This window comes from Nuphar pumila, chromosome 5, assembly GCF_984573655.1.
Source record: "Nuphar pumila chromosome 5, dmNupPumi1.hap1.1, whole genome shotgun sequence".
Lineage (NCBI taxonomy): Eukaryota > Viridiplantae > Streptophyta > Magnoliopsida > Nymphaeales > Nymphaeaceae > Nuphar > Nuphar pumila.
The window spans coordinates 48,098,708-48,113,915 of record NC_143253.1 but is presented as its reverse complement, the minus strand read 5'-3'; the positions used below and the strand labels follow the sequence as shown (position 1 = coordinate 48,113,915).

General features: G+C 35.6%; 1 protein-coding gene across 1 annotated transcript; it reads right to left on the bottom strand.

The window, feature by feature from the left end:
* Window positions 1-380: 380 nt before the first annotated feature.
* Window positions 381-12,640, bottom strand: LOC149837528 (sugar transporter ERD6-like 6). Its single transcript, XM_090006099.1, has 18 exons — window positions 12,165-12,640; window positions 12,004-12,066; window positions 11,832-11,921; window positions 11,663-11,722; window positions 11,515-11,580; window positions 11,367-11,432; window positions 11,209-11,284; window positions 10,800-10,864; window positions 10,620-10,712; window positions 10,357-10,440; window positions 10,186-10,270; window positions 9,439-9,485; window positions 9,263-9,325; window positions 9,112-9,171; window positions 8,935-9,000; window positions 8,772-8,831; window positions 851-965; window positions 381-759 (listed from the first exon to the last, which is right to left on the bottom strand). Exons 1-18 carry the CDS (start codon window positions 12,363-12,365, stop codon window positions 647-649), a joined length of 1,473 nt encoding a protein of 490 aa, XP_089862225.1. The 5' UTR covers window positions 12,366-12,640; the 3' UTR covers window positions 381-646.
* Window positions 12,641-15,208: the final 2,568 nt, after the last annotated feature.

Sequence of the window (15,208 nt, the reverse complement as noted above, 5' to 3'; positions counted from 1 at the left end):
CTATCACCAACCGTGAAGATTCTAGCAATAAAAAGAAGACACAAGATTATGCATTTCCATAGCATAACTAAATGTATAATTTATTATTTTGTAAAAAAAGAAAAACCACAGTGATGACAATTAAAGCACTAAACAAATATAGATCAAGTCTTCCTGTTCTATCCACTAAGCATACATAAAATTTCAGTCGCCCACAAACATGCCAATGGCAAAGAAGCAACTTTCTGTAGGAAACGATGATAGTACTCAATAGTACCCTCATCTCTTAAGTTAAAGGAAATATATAGGCACTATTTTCTGAGAAATATGGAGCTATTTAATTTAAAATAATACAGGACGTGCTGAAATGGAAACAGAACAAAAGCAACATAAAATACACATACTGAAGTTGCATGTTGGATTCATAACTAAGAATGTATGTGCACACTTTTCCACAAAATATATGATATCATGTTGTGCACAACAAACATAAACAAAAAAGAACAAAAAGAAATAATGAGTGAGAGATGGCAAAGAGAAGATAGCCAAAGATTACAAAGGCAAGCTGCTAACTCGAATTGATGATGGTGCACCCAACCATGTGCCGATTGTTGCAGCTAGTAACCTTTCAAAAAAAAGAGGACTCCCCTCCATCGCAACGTTATATTTATCTGAATGAGGCCTGTATTTCTTCCAGAGTTCGTCCCTTGGTCTCCGGCACGAAGAACAGAACAAACAGCACAGTCAAGGCATTGATAACCATATAAATTGTAAAGGTTCCTGCAAGAGGGCCAAATCATTTCAGGTGTGTGTGTGTGTGTGTGTGTGTGTGTGTGTGTGTGTGAGAGAGAGAGAGAGAGAGAGAGAGAACCTCCAGTGCTCCAGGTCAAAAGCAAGTTTGCTGTCATTGTAACCACAAACGCCATGAACCAGTTAAACAACGTTGCTACACTTCCAGCAAGGCTCTTAATATTCACAGGCATTATCTAGCACAACACAATAGCAATACCACATAATGAGCGATAAACAAAAGCACACAAATTTTAGAAGAAAGATTGAAGACATAAAAACAATCACATAACTCAAATACTGACAACTTATAGAAATAACTTGGTGTTTCTTGTCCTGTTCAATGTTCTAGAATAACCAAAGTAGGTCAAACTATGAGTTTCAATGTTGTAATTATCGTACGATACGGTACGATAAAGGGCTATAGTTAAAAGGGTAGACCCAAGCCAATGTCACAATAACTCCAATTATCCAATCGTTGAGTCAATTGATATCTGTGATAATTTCTAAACAAAACATTCAAGTATTGGATCTCATCAAAAGAAAATGATCTAATTAATAAATGATTGGTTTTACCGATAATATCTATGTTTCTTCTAAATGTAATGACCAGGTTAAAAAACCTGAAGTAGCAAAGCCCTGGGTTAAAATAGCGCTTGGGGCAGTTATTGTACTGATATAATTCTTATAGTTTCTAAAATATGAAATTATATGAATAAAAAAGAAACTCTATGAAAGGAACATTAATGATTCATATAAATCACTTAATGGTAAAGATGAGGTATGTGCAGCAAGGATGAAGATGAGCTCCCTACTTCTAATCTTACAGCCCCTAGCATAGCATCAGAAGTAGGAAGTTTTGCAACGAAGGAGAAAGGTGTGGCTGGTGCTAGTAGTAGTAATGTTGCCAGCATAAAAAGAAGAGAAGAGAAAGAGTAGGATGAGAGTGTTCTTCGAGAGGACGTAGAGCTAGAGGTTATATTATGAGTCTTTTTCCTCCTCTGACTGACTCGGGGGGTGCAACCCGTCATTCGTATTGCTACGACTACTCAACATTTAGTCAAGCATGCGAATGTCGCGGTTGAAAAATAGTTCCATGATTCATGCATTCCTTTCAATACAGCAAATTTATTTCATTTTCAGACCATGGCAGATTTCATAATCAGTATTGGGCCTGTATATTGCCTTCATATCATGATTTTAGAGAAAAAAAATTAGATACTGATGTGAATGAAGTGAAAGCATATTGTAATAAGATGGGGCAGTCATGGAGAAAAACTGGATGTAGCACCATGAGAGATAGGTGCACAGACAGAAAGTTAAGGACCTTGATAAATTTTTTTGTTTATTTCGCTAAAAGAACTATGTTTTTGAAGTCAATTGGTTTGTCTGATACGCTCAAGGCAGCAGATGTATTGCTCAGAGTATTTGATCAGGTTGTGAAAGAGGTTTAGCCTTAAAATATTGTTCAATTTATTATTGATAATGTGGCAAATTATAGGGCAACAGGTAAAGAATTGATAGAAAATTATAGGTCATTCCTTTGGACCTTGTGTTCTGCCCATTGCATATACCTCATGCTCGAAGACATCAGCAGCATTGATGAGATAAAACACACAGTTGAATGCTACCATGAAATTACTAAATCTATTTACAATCATGCATGAATTTTGAGGCTAATGAGAAAGTACACTAATGGTGCTGAGTTGATTTGTAGTCAGTTACTAGATTTGCTACAAATTTTTTTACAGCGCAAAGTCTAGTAAAGAATATAACTACACTAAAAAAATGTTTTCATCGAATGAGTGGAATGCATATTCCTATACACAAAAAAGAAAGCCAAGAGAAATTGTAGATATTATATTCAGAAGTAAATTATGAGATTCATGTGTAAAGTGGAGAATCACTATACCTTTGATGAAGGTGCTTCGATTGGTTGACAATAAAGATAGACTAGTTATGGGTTATTACTATGAGGTCATGAATAAGGCAAAAAAAGCCATTAGAGATCATTTGAATGTGAAGAAAAAATTGTACATGAATATATGGAACATCATTGATCATAGCTGGATTGGGCAACTTCAACCTCTTCATGTTGCAGCATATTATTTAAATTTTGCATTTAGATACTCTCATATGTTTAAAATAGACAGGGAAGTCAACAAAGGACTTTTGGATTACATCGAAAGGTCGATCCCTGATTATAGCATTCAAGATCAAATTCATAAAGAAATGAAAATTTATGATAATGCATTGTATGATATGGGGAGACCTGTAGCAATGCGAAACCGTGTCACAATGCACCCAGGTAATTTATTTTGTTTATTTCAATTTTAATTTGATATTGTTATTTAGTTATGATTTTTTGTATGTTATTGTCTTATTGATTTCTCATTTTGCTATTTTTTTCAAACATGTGGTGGACCAAGTTTGAAAGTGATGTTCCAAATTTAAGAGTTTTTGTCAATCGAATTCTTAGTCAAACATGTAGTGCAAGTAGATGCGAGAGAAACTAGAGCGTCTTTGAGTAAATCCATACAAAAAGAATAAATAGATTGGAGTACAAAAAACTCAATGATCTCGTTTATGCTCGCTACAACTTACGACTGAGGCAGAGGTATATAAAATTATAAAGTTTATTTATCATTTACATGTATTTATTTAAATTTTTTTATATAATACAAAACCCAACTAATTTTACTTTTTTTATGTCATCCTTTTAGGCAAATAGAAAAGTTATCATCAAGGAGGCACAAAGAGCAATTTAATCCCATCAGTGGATCAACATAGAAAGAGCACGAGAGGTAAATGATGAAAAGCCCACATATATTGGAGACAATATGGATGTCAAAGAAAGAGGGGAAAAAGATAATGATGATGATGATTGAGGTTATATTTTCAAAAACTTGGTTATTTAATACTTAAGTGTTCATAAACTTGGTTATTTTATTTTTGTTTATATAATATGAAAGTATGAGTCTTGTGGCATGTTCTTAATTGCAAGATATTTAACATTTTGCATTGTTCTTGTGAGATAGTTGATGTTTGACGATGTCTTATGCAGCTCATAGAAACATGAATGTTTCATACAGTGTTGTAAGTATTGTACCATATTGTATGATACGTATTGTTACTTTGGGGAAAAACGATAGGATACATACCAGTATCTCGATACAGATATGTATCGTACCTGTATCGGGTGTATTGTATGATACTTATCATTTTTTTTTAAATCGTATTTCATAAACTTGGTTATTTTTTTGTATATATAATATGAAAGTATGAGTCTTGTGGCATTGTTCTTGTGATATATGCATGCAATATTATCTGTGATTTTATATTAGTTGATGAATGATGATGTCTTATCTAGTTTATAGAGACAAAAATGTGATTTTATAGTTGTATTTTATGCAATTCATCATTGTTTCATGTGTTATAATTTTTTTAAGATTTCTTGTTTTTTTTTTGGATTTTTTAGAAATTTTTTATTAAAAATTTATGATACAGTGTTACTTTGGGCCGATCGATACAATTTTATGGTTGTATTTTGTATAATTCATCATTTTTCATGTGTTATGATTTTTTTGCTAATTTTTTCTGATTTTTTGGAATTTTTGAAAAAAAAATTATTAAAAATTTATGATACAGTGTTACTTTGGGCCAATTCGATACAATTTTATGGTTGTAGTTTGTATAATTCATCATTTTTCATGTGTTATGATTTTTTTGCTAATTTTTTCTGATTTTTCATGTTTTTTTTGGAATTTTTGAAAAAAAAATTATTAAAAATTATGATTTTTTACGATACGATACTATCCTTTTTTGGGTCCAAACGATACAGGCAGTGTTGTGAAAAGCGTTGAGGCGTAGCAAGGCGCTCCACCAAAATCTAAGGCGAGGCGTAAAGCATAAGCCTCAATTTTTTTTTTGAAAACTCAAAAAAACTATAAAAAATATCTAAAATTATAAATAAATAAAAAATGCTTTATTGATGAAGGAATTACGCTTTATACCTATACAAGAATAGCCAAAAAATAATAAACAGAGCATGTTTGGGCTTGGCTCATTTACCAAGGGACCAAGCTAGTGACTCGTCTTTTTGTTGGAAGGACATAGGACATTTAGGAAGATGGTTTCTTGAGGGAACCATCCTTATAGGTTGCTGGTGTGTGGTGTTGGTTCAAGTCTATCATCTTTCCATTGAATGAAAAAATAAGAAATTCTTTTTCCTATTCAATAACCATGTTATGTTGACACCTGCAGAGTTTGCTAATTTCATAATATTAGTTATTTGCATTGATCACCTAAAGTTTCCCTCTCTTTGCCTCAATGAAAGGCAAACCAAAGAAACTTAAGCCTCAAGCTCCTCTTCAGGACAGAAACCAAAGGCAATTCTATGAGCAATACAAGTTCAGGTATCCAGCTTCCAAGAGGACCTGTTCAAGTCATAGTGGAAAGCTACATGATCCTTCATGAACTGCAGAACAGGTGCCTTATAACTAATTTCAAGAAAAATATGATCAAAATGACTCATGGTTACAAGGAATGCTTACAGACAGTAGAAGTTTTACATTGTAGAAAATCTGAAACCGTACACATGAGGATTCAACATACCAATCACCTTTAAGGCTATAAAAGAACTTGTCAACCTAAAGCTGAAAAGTTTCATAAACTCGAACAAAAAACTACTCATAAATGTTCAAGTGGATTAGATATATAGTCAACAGACAAAACAGAAAGAATGAGTGGAGTGGTTCCAGAATCATGTAGATACATCATAGATCAAGGGAGGAAATAGGCATAACCCCAAATAACTAAAAACCATACATCATACACAAAGAACTGGTATATGTGAAAGACAAACATAACAACAAGATGAGGATAAATTGAAATGATGTGATAAAATGTTCTTTTTAGGGCTACAATTCAGTACAACTCTCATGCAACAACGAGATCAACCCTGAAAGACCAACTTTCGAAAGCTCGGGTTAGGTTGATGACGAGACAGAGAGAGGTGGGAGAGATCGAGACGAGAGGTGGGAGAGAGCAGAGAGACGAGAGAGAGAGAGAGAGAGAGAGAGACGAGTGATAGATGAGAGAGAGCAGCGAGTGAGAGAATGAGGGCCCCCGACCCTAAATTAGGGTCGGGGGCCCTGATTTGCAATCCTAAATTTTGGTCAAATGGGGGCTTTGACTCCCATTTGACCAAAAAAATGAGGCACATACGCCTCACCTCGAGGCGTGCCTCGCCCCGAGGCGTATGCCTTAAGGTGTATGAGGGGTATGCCTCGGGGCCTTTACGCTTTATACCTGCGCCTCAAGGCACAAAGGCCTTCGCCTTGAGGCGAAGCGCGCTTTTTGCGCATTGAGGCGCGTTTTTAATAACACTGGATACAGGTAATGATATGATACTTACAACCTTGATAAATACTACAGTTCTTCACTTGAAGAAAGCCATCTATGATCTGAAGCACGCTTCTCATGCATGGTTTGAGACCTTCGGTGAGTTGTCAGGTCTTTGGGTTTCATTCGAAGCCAATGTGATTATTCATTATGACAGTGTGCATAATACTATTGTTCTTGTTTATGTTGATGATATAGTGATTACAAGTAGCAATAGTGAGAGAATATGAAGGCTAAAGGACATAATGAGCAGCAAGCTTCATATGAAAGATCTGGGCATGTTAAGATACTTTCTTGGTGTAGAAGTGGATCAAGGTGAGAGTGCTTTAGTTCTGACAAAGCATAAATATGCTATTGATTTGCTCACCAAATTTGGAATGCTTGATTGCAAGTCAGCCCAAACTCCAATAGCCATGAATGCTAAGTTGACTAGTGACCAACGAGGCGATGAATTATATGATCAGCCACAGAAGTTCAGAAGCTTGATTCGAGTCCTACAATACCTAATCTTCACTCGTCTAGACATGGCTTATGCAGTAAACCAAGTCTCTCAATTTATGTGCTCTCCTCAAAAGAGTCATATGAAAGCTGCCAAATGTATTTTAAGGTACATTAAGGGTACAGTTATAGATGGGCTGATTTATAAGAGATCTTTCAGAGATAAACCTCTTGATCTATCTTTAGTTGTTGTTGCATATTTAGATATCGATTGGGTTAGTGATCCTTCAGCCAGAAAATTTGTGACAGGATATGCAGTGTTTTTGTGGAGCAACTTTGTTTCATGGTCTAGCAGAAAGCAAAAGACCATTGCTCGGTCCAGTACAGAGGCGGAGTATAGGGAAATTGCAGTAGTAACAGATGAAGTTCTATGGATTCAACATTTAGTTATTGCCTTGAATCAGAAAGTCATTTGGTCACTCTTATTTTGTGATAATAGAAGTATTGTTGCTATCGCCACTAATCCCATCCAATATAGGAAGATGAAGCATGTTGAGTTGGATCAACATTTTGTGCGAGAAAAGGTTGAGTAAAGAAATCCAACCTCTCATTGTTAGAGGAAAAGATCAAGTGGCTGATTTGTTTATAAAGCCTTTAACGTCTAGCAGACACTGGTTTTTAAAAGGCAAGTTGTCCATGGCTGTGGGGAGCGTGTTAGAAGGCGTGTATGTTGTAAAGGGTGTATTCATCTTTTGAGTTATAAAATCAGCAGTCTTTTGTATTTGTATTAAAGGGCATTTTGTACTTGTACACAAATTTTAATATATAAGGAGGGGCGACCCATCTGATTAGGGTATCGACCCATTCAAGGAACTCTCTTTTCTCTATCTCTCTTCCTCCTCTTGTACTGCAGGGCACAACTTCCAAAGAGAAAATTCACAGCTTTGACCTTACAGCAAGTGATACCCCCTACGAGTTTCGGACCATGGTTGTCACACCAATCAATTCTTGATATTTTACAGAAATTTGACTATTTTGTCATTTTATCTTCTTACATAGCCACCAACTTACTCTTGTAGCTTATTCTATGTGACATGGATACGGCCATTGATATGAGGATACAACCATTTTATAAAGTTTCCAATATGACTAATATATAAGCAGATACAAAACAGGAGTATCCATGTGACAATTCTTAACTTTGATTAAATAAAACGGCATGAGGCCAATAATTAGCACTCTGTTATCATATTTCAATCTAAATTGAAAATTGTTAGCCACCAATTTGCACTCAAAAACCATCAAAGGATATCTTTTATCATCAGTAAAATAAATCCAGCAATCACTTCAAAGCTTCCAGTTCATAGTTTTTAAACATAAAGTCATAACATCAAGAACTACAAAAATGAGCATGTTGTAGTGTTCACAAAGAAATAGAGAAAATTTAAGATTGTGCTATATATCCAACAATAAATGCAAAGAAGGTCCAACAGTTTCAACTGAAAATTTTAGCTATGTCATTAGAACATGAAACAAGCTTCTTTTACCCCAAAATGATTGATAAAAATCAGTTACCAGCCAATGGAACAGAAAAGCCACGTATATATATATATATATATATATATATATATATATATATATATATATATATATATATATATATATATATATATATATATATATATATATATATCCACTTCACATAGAACTATGACAGCGATTATGAAGAAACAATTAAGGCTGGGTATCGAACGATGCTCAGATAGGAATAGCCAGGCCCCTTAAGGCTAAGGAAAAAACATGCATGAGCCAGACGTAGTCTGCTAGGTTATTAAGCAGATTTTACACCTAGTTTTTGCCCACAAGATGGGTGTCAAACACTTTGTAATCATGTCAAGCAAATATTTTGCTCCCAAGGTTTAAGATCATCCCTATTATTAAGCCTGGTTTAAACCCAAATTTCCAGCCAGTCATGGGCCTTGTACCTGAAGTTCATAGGGCCAACAGACCAGTACCCACCCTTAGGCACAATAGCAAACCAAAACATGCTATCTCAAAATAATGCTAGGGCTGCCTTTTTGTGCTGAAATAAATATGCCAAAGGGCTTTAGCACATGATCTATCAAAACAACTTAAAGAAAAAGATTCATTGGATGTGGTACCTCAGACATTATTAGCCATGGAATTGGTCCCATTCCAAGAGAGAAAGAAATAACAAATGCCTGAAAATGATGAAATGTGCAAGAAAATGATAAAAAATTGTTTAAAGGGAAGGTGAAAAAACACAAAACCATCACACATGAAAAATTAAAGTTTGAACCATACCACAAGGCCAACCAAAGACAAAATGCTCATTACACTATAATATCGAGACGTCTCTGCCACAAAATCCTGGGTTCCAACAATAAAAAGTATATACAGATATGAGAAAGCAATGGTGCGAAAAGAAGAAAGGAAAGGAACTTAAGTTGCAATTTATTCATAATCAAATCCATGACAGACCTTCACATAAAATGCAACTGAGACAATGAGAAGGCTTATGGTCATTCCAATGGAAGATATCTATACAAAGAGATATAAGTTAAAAACTTCTAGCATTAAGAATTTTCTAACTCAAGGAAAAGTACAAGCAATTTTTCTCCTAAATGCTCACAGTCATCAGAACTCTACGGCCTGCTTTGTCCATTAGCCATGCAGCAACTCCTGTCATAACAACCTATAGAAACCAAAGAAAACATCAGCTGGTTTAGATAGAAATACTTAGGCTGCACAATTACTTTGAACTTCAAGCTGACTCAAAGATATTTTCCAGTAATAGCAAAAATTTACCTGAATAGCCCCAATCCCAAGTGTTGCAACATCGCTGGATGTAACTCCTGCACGCAGGAAGTATCTAGCAGCATTAGCAGCCCTAACATAATTTTAGACTGATACACACTATTTGTTACTATGAACACATGCATGCAATTTGATGAGTTAGCAAAGATAGTGACACACAAAAGAACTGATCACTAAAGGAACTAATGAAAAGTCAGTTTGAGCCAAAGGAATAAGAAGTCATGCATATAACCCTCTTCTACACAAGTAAAATATTCCTTAGAGAAGGTAATTTCACATTGTTTCATGTCAAATAAAGATTTGAACTCGATATTGTTCATGCTATCTTGCTATGTTAAACCAAAAGCGGGGTTATCAAACTGATAAAAAAAGGTATCAATGCCCTATGAGAAGATGTATGATTCAAAATAATGCGATCAACATATGGGTTCGCTACAGGAGACTACATACTCCCAAGATGGTCAACAATGTGGTGCATAGCACTGGATCTACATGAGCAGTTATCATAAGAGAAAAAGAAAAGTGTCAAGTACTATCTCTGTGTGCATGTATATAAGCCAAGGCATCTGTGCATGCATGAATGCGTGCATGTCTGCAGACAATGCACTTACATCAATTTGGGATACAAGGTAGGCAAACCAAAGCCACAAATCTCATCGGAAATAATTTAAATGCAGTTTAGAGGTTCAAGAGTATGTCCATTCTAGCTAGCAAAAAAGTTCTCAGACTATAGCTCACCAGCAGCTTCAAATATGCTAGTAGAGTAGAAAAGGATTCCATTTATTCCACTCAACTGTTGCAGGATCAGTAATCCAATTCCGATCTGCAATCCATAACCACAACGTGAGAATCATCCAGTATGCAGTTGCGCCCCAGAGAGGAAACCCCATCATCAGATGTGTTAAGTACCATTAAAGGCATGTAGTATTTTCTTCGCCTGAGTTCAGCAAACCTAACAGTGACTCTTTTGCTCCCTGAAGCTGCTACAGTTCTCTGCACAAAGTGTTTAACTGAGAAAATACTGCCAAGTTTGAAGAAAATATGAAATCCAAATAAGTTGCAGCAATTTAATCTGGATTACATGTACATCAAAGCCAAAATCAACCACTAGCACAATAATTATACAACTTGAAATCAAGGTAGTAGGTCATTGTACTAGGCAACGACAGCACCTTGATGTCATTCACTTCAAGGGAAATATCAGTATCAAAGCCACGTAGAACTTGCAAAGAAACCTCAAAATCCTCCATCATGCCCATCTTGGCCTGGAAACGCACATGGGAAAAATGCATTGGAAACTAGACCAAGAGAAAAAAATCTTTACAATCAAGTGCATAGATAATGAAACTTACCAACCATCTTGGAGATTCAGGAATGAAGAATAGGCCAGGAATTAGCAATGTACAGGGTAAGATTCCTGCAAATAATGTTACAAAATTCAGATGCACTCTTAAGTGTTTTGTGTTGCTTAGTAGAGTTTTAATATGCCAGCTAGAGATCAAAATTATTTAAAAAACACACTTCCTGAAGTAATAATTACAATAGATTTTCCAAACAAAAAAAGCTTCTGTTCTCTTTTCTTTTTTTCTGGAGATGCTAAAATCTATCTGGCATTGTTTGAATATGGCATTGCAATTTTTATGAGGCCAAATTCATATAAAAATGAGCAAATTTTTACACAATCCAAAATCCACTCAGAAGTTTCAACAATTTCAGATCAGATGGAAATGCTTAAACATCAGGAAGCCCCCACTGTCTCACCTAGCACTGCAAGTATTCTCCATTGTACAAACAACCCAAAAAGATAAGCAATCATTATACCGATTGTGACTGACAGCTGCAAAACAATGTCGAATAATCAATTGGACTTAATTTGAAACATTCGGGTAGTTCAATGCTGTAATGGCAGTAAGAATTACCTGATTCACGGACCCAAGGGCTCCTCGCATATTCTGTGGAGCTATTTCTGCTATATATACGGGTACCTAGAGTGGAGCATAAAAAAAATTAGAGACAGGAATACATGATTGTGCATCTAAAAAAGGAAGGCAATGAAGAGGTACTTACCGTGTACGAGATGATTCCTACACCAAATCCTTCTAACAACCTACCCATGTATAGAAAAGACGAATCCTGCGAAAGGTGTATCAACGAAGCATCACCATTGCTGAAATCTAAGACGAAGAAGAAGAAACCCAAAAAGATGGAAACTCACTTTGGCAAAGGATATCACCAACCATCCAATTATGTTTGGAATCGAAGCGATCATCAGTGACTGTTTAACAACAAAGAGGGGCATTGAACGAATAGTGTCATGTTGACATATACAATTAAACTTCAGCCACTAATCGTAACTAACAATCCTAAAACAAGAAATGCCTTACCCCTTTACGCCCGATGTACTCCGCAATCTGACCACTCGCTATAGCACCAACCATGCCCCCAACATTGGACAGAGAACCAAACAAGGAGAACTACCTTCCGGAGTTCATGTCAGATTTTCAATTCAAAAGGGAACTTAAAGAAGGGGAAAGGAGGGAGCCGTGTTTCTTTTACCTCTGAGGTGGTCAAGCCAAGATCTTTAGAGATGGCATTCTGGGTAGGCGATGAATACCCTGACTGGAGATCGCAAATTCCGATCAAAGAAGAAAGGACCATCGGTCATGTGAGGGATAAAGATCGGTTTTAATGTTTTTTTACAAGTAGAGACTACTTACAGTGAAACCAAATTGAATTGGGCCCAACGCGACGATCATGGTGCAAAGGACGACAGAGATTGAGCTGTCCCTGATGACCGCGGAGGAACCGAGCATGCTGGCCTGCCTTGACCCCATTCTGTACCAGCTGCCCGTGTGGAGGAATGGCTTCCTAAGATCCCTGCTGCTCCCACCATCCTCACCATCATCCCTAAAACTCATGATGATAACCCACAGATATAACCAACACCTGCTATTCAATTATTATCTCCGTTCTATAACGCAACAATGAGATTGAAGGAAAAAAAAACGGATAAAGAAGAAGAATCAAGAACGCCCCAAACACGAAGGGAAGGAAGAACAGAGGAAAAAGGAAAAGCTTCGCCTCTGAATTAGGATTCCCTCTTCTTTTTCTCACGGAAATGAGAATTCAGGATTTCTTCTTCTTCTGCAGCTACTTCTTCTGGTGAGAAGGGAGCCAGAGAAGAAGGCGGAGAGAGAAGGGCCGATGGATCGCGAGAAGATCTTGACGGGTCGCTCGTGAAGAAAATTACGAGAATATACCCTCAATGATGGTTGGAGCGGCCCGACGGTTTTGGGTTCGGTGACGAGCACCGTCCGATCTTAGGAATGGCAGGTGAAGGACGGGAAGGGAACGCCGATGCCGTTGGGGTTTGAATGGATCGGGTCGGTTCTCGATATGATCCATTCCTTGGTATGCGGAATTCGTGTATGCTTGTTTATCTAACACGGAAGGTTGCGCATCACACTTGGTCTGGCAGTAACTGCATTTATTACTCATATATAGTAAATAAATTAATAATTTCAAAATGCCCCACAAACTTTTTTACCTCGTTAGTATCTCCATCAAATCTTTCTCATTTTTTACGTACCCCACAAAATTTTAACAACGGGTTAATTTTCATTAAAGCTTATATCTCATAATGTCAAGGTGTAATGTGATTAATTGCACACTTTTACTATATACACTGTTGCGCCTGATCTCCCACAATCTTATGGCACGTGATCTGGTGCAGCAGTACATCAAAACTATGCAACCACGTTGCACATAATCTGCCTTCTCAAAATTATCCATATTGAAAAACATAAAACATGGTTTTTTTTTTATCCAATTCGATCTTCATCCAAATCTATATTTGCTCATCAAAACTATTGAAATCAAACATTTTTTTCTCAATCACATGCCAAAACTCCATGACTTAATTTGTCCATTAACCATGACACACAACAATTGGGTCGAAGTTCTTTTTTTATAACCCAAGAAAACTGCCCCCATCACTATGTTTATTATCGTAAAATCACAAATTCTCCTGCCAAGTACACCTAGTTTCAGGTTTGCAATCAACTTGGTGTCATTCACTTGACTATATATGATCATGATGGTAAAAACATCTGACCTTGTGTGTGTGTGTGTGTGTGTGAGAGAGAGAGAGAGAGCATGCATGCATGCAATATTGGGTTGCTGTTAATTTTGACAAGTTCTAAAGTGTTGATTTCAAGTATCAGATCCAGATTGTGGCCATAGGGTCTCACAAAAAAGGAAAGAAAAGAAAGCCCATGGGCCATTGAAATGGTGAAACCCTAAAGTATAAGTTATGTAATTTAATTGTTACTTTTAATGTTATTTAATGGCCATTGTGAGCAACCTATTTACGTAGTTATGGAGGGACTTATTGATTTAATGGGGCATTATCTCCAAGTAATGGTGGAATAAAATCCAATCCTTTCTGGTTGCTGTATTATGGAGTCATGACCATGGCAAGTGATATGCAGTAGTAAGGAATGATGTTTTATGAAGGATTATGAAAACCCCAATACCCAAGTAAGTGCTGAAATAGCTCCATCGGGTACAGCATGTAATATAAGGTTGGAGGTTGAAACTCTCCTTCCAGCTCACATGCTTTACTCTCCACCTAAAACTAGTCTATGAGAAGTCAGTGGTTCCAAGGTAGAGGACAATATGTCATTGACAATGCATTAGTTATTGCCATTTAAATGCATCTTAGTAAATTTATAATTCAAAAGTGCCTTTTTGTACCTCTTATGGTCTTACCAATAGTGACAAATGATTAAACTATAAACTCATGAGAATTGTTACAAGACTTTAATAATTATTAATTTTGAGATTTTTTTTTTATAGTCAAGTTTTGTTAGGCAGACCCTACCATTTCATTAAAATAATAATTTTGTAGTATGTATACAAAATCATGCATTTAGCATTGGGTGCCAATCTTGGGGTTGATCCTTCCAGGCACACCATTCTTTCTCTGTTTTCACAATTACTTTCTCTGTTATACCTGACTCTTGAATGGTGTCCATCCAGGCACACCATTCTTTTTCCTCCGTCATTCATCCCTCAAGCATCCAATTTTCACTATATTACCTTCGTGTTCACGCACTGATTGATTTTGGGATCTTATTAGCAGCAAAGGCACATAAATGTTAACATTTTCAAAAATACAAAAAATAATTTTAAAAACATAGCGTGTAAAAAAATGCCCATATCAATTCAAATTTTATTTCTAAGATTTTTCCAAAAAAAAACTGTATACAATATGATAAATTCATGGGACATTCATTAAAATGATAAAATCGCTATATATATATATATATATATATATATATATATATATATATATATATATATATATATATATATATATATATATATATATATATATATATATATATATATATATATATATATATATATATATATATATATATATATATATTGGTGCCAATGATTTGCAAAGGTTTTATATATCTGAAGCAGGAGTGGAGCAGAAGACCTAGGTCCAAAAAAAAGGGTTCAACTGAATCTATTTTGGTTATTTGGATTTCTTGTATTTATTTAATTTGGATCTTAGTTTACGATCTTGTTTGGATTTTATGTCATATCTTATTTATCTCAGATCTATATTGATTAATCTTGAATTGTATTTGAGTTATGGTTTCTGATTGGATGTATCTTAGATCCATATTAAGATTAGGGTTTCTAAGGTTTTTTTCTTTTCTTTTAGTTATAAATATACATTGTAGAG